This window comes from Laccaria bicolor, genomic scaffold (assembly GCF_000143565.1).
Source record: "Laccaria bicolor S238N-H82 LACBIscaffold_28 genomic scaffold, whole genome shotgun sequence".
Classification (NCBI taxonomy): domain Eukaryota; kingdom Fungi; phylum Basidiomycota; class Agaricomycetes; order Agaricales; family Hydnangiaceae; genus Laccaria; species Laccaria bicolor.
The window spans coordinates 594,748-596,349 of record NW_001889899.1 but is presented as its reverse complement, the minus strand read 5'-3'; the positions used below and the strand labels follow the sequence as shown (position 1 = coordinate 596,349).

General features: G+C 43.1%; 1 protein-coding gene across 1 annotated transcript in view; it reads left to right on the top strand.

Annotated features, from left to right (window-relative positions):
• Nucleotides 1-947: 947 nt before the first annotated feature.
• LACBIDRAFT_330683 (uncharacterized protein) overlaps nucleotides 948-1,602 on the top strand; it is a gene marked incomplete at both ends in the record, with an annotated part of 963 nt that continues 308 nt past the window's right edge. The window contains 2 exons of the mRNA XM_001884985.1: nucleotides 948-1,039; nucleotides 1,180-1,244. Of these exons, the coding sequence (XP_001885020.1) occupies nucleotides 948-1,039; nucleotides 1,180-1,244 (157 nt within the window). The remainder of the gene's footprint in view (nucleotides 1,040-1,179; nucleotides 1,245-1,602) is intronic.

The window sequence follows — 1,602 nt, the reverse complement described above, 5'->3', positions numbered from 1 at the left end:
CCCTCGCTTGAAGAACGGCTCCCTCCCTCCATGAACGGCATCCTCCCTCCCTTGTTGACGAATGGCATCCCTCCCTCACTCATCAACGATCAGCGTCCCTCACTTGAAGAACAATGCCCCTGCCTCAACAGATGGCTCCCTCCCTCCTTTGTTGACGAATGCTCCTACCTGTGTGGAAGTGCGTCATGTTCCATTCACGACGCCTTCTGTATTTTGAGTTTTCGTTTCTGTCTCATAATTTTTATATCTTGTTTTGTCTTTTGTATTTTAACCGCTCTTTACTGAAAGTCCAAAGCGAAGGAAACACATATTTTCTTACAGATCAAGAAGAATGTAGCCGAACAGCGACTTCTGGTGCTTGGAGAAGATGTCAAACACACTCGCTAGTTGCTCAACAACACACACCTTTCTTCGAAGAGGACTTGAGGTTTTCTTATGTATTTGTATGCTCAACTTTATTTTTTTTCTTTTATTTTATTTTATTCTTCGCTTTTCTTTTTTTACTTATGACAGAACCCTTTCGCTCAATGTGTTTTCTGACGGCTAGACGGTAGGGTCGAGCGTCAATGTTAGGAATGTCCGCACTGAGGCAGGCAGTCGCGCACAAAAATAGACCTCTTCCTACATTGTAAGTTCCCTGAGTCATCCCTAGCTTGAAGGACTCGCGGCGAGAGGAGGGAGCGACGTCGGATTCGTTTTATTCTTTGGACACTTTTTCTTGTTGGTTATTTTTCTATTTTTAGACGTTTTCTGTTTATTTTAATCAGACTGCACAAGAGAATGTGTGTAGGTCTCATGATCGTTTGTAAAGTATATATAGGTTCATCGCGTCTTTTGAAATTGATTCTTCCCCCCCCATCCAATACTCAAGTACTCTTAAGTTTTCAAGTCTTTACTTTTTCACTGTCATCGTGTCCTGTCCTTTTTGATGACAACTCATATCGACAATGTCTGTGCTGATAGCTCTCACACATGTTCAAGACGCATATAGTCCACTAGACGCGCACAAGTTTATACAGAGATTAGACGGAGACATTGGGTGCGTTCACACGCCACTCACACTAAGCGCTCAGTCTTCTTTTCTTTGATCCCCATTCCTTTCGTACTTCATCCCCCTTATTTTTCTGTGGCAGATGACCAGTGACCCCTCCCTGTCCTTGAACTTACGTTCTTCCACAGTGGTGACCGAGACAGGGGTTCTGGTTTTCCGTTCTGCACCTTCGGCTATAGTCGAGAAAATATTGGTACGTCCTCATAATTTGAAAAGCGCGCTGATTACTCGGTTTTCAGGCGCATATATCCTCTTTTTCTTGCCACGACACGACCAAAACCCCTCCGCTTTCGAAACTTTGCCTTGGTTCGAAACTTTGAAATCTCTCGAAGTAGAAGAACCACATGTTTGGCCACATATACGCTAAGCATTCCTCTTTGATCTTTTCTTTCGCTTTGATTTTCTTTCTTTTTCTCTTATTTTGATGAGTCCTGTGGACAAAATAACATCTATGGATTCTATGGCTTCGTCCATGTCCGAAATGAGTCTTAACACTACTCTAGGTGTTCCTATGCCTATGCCAGGTGCTCCCAAATCAAAGGGAAAAATTG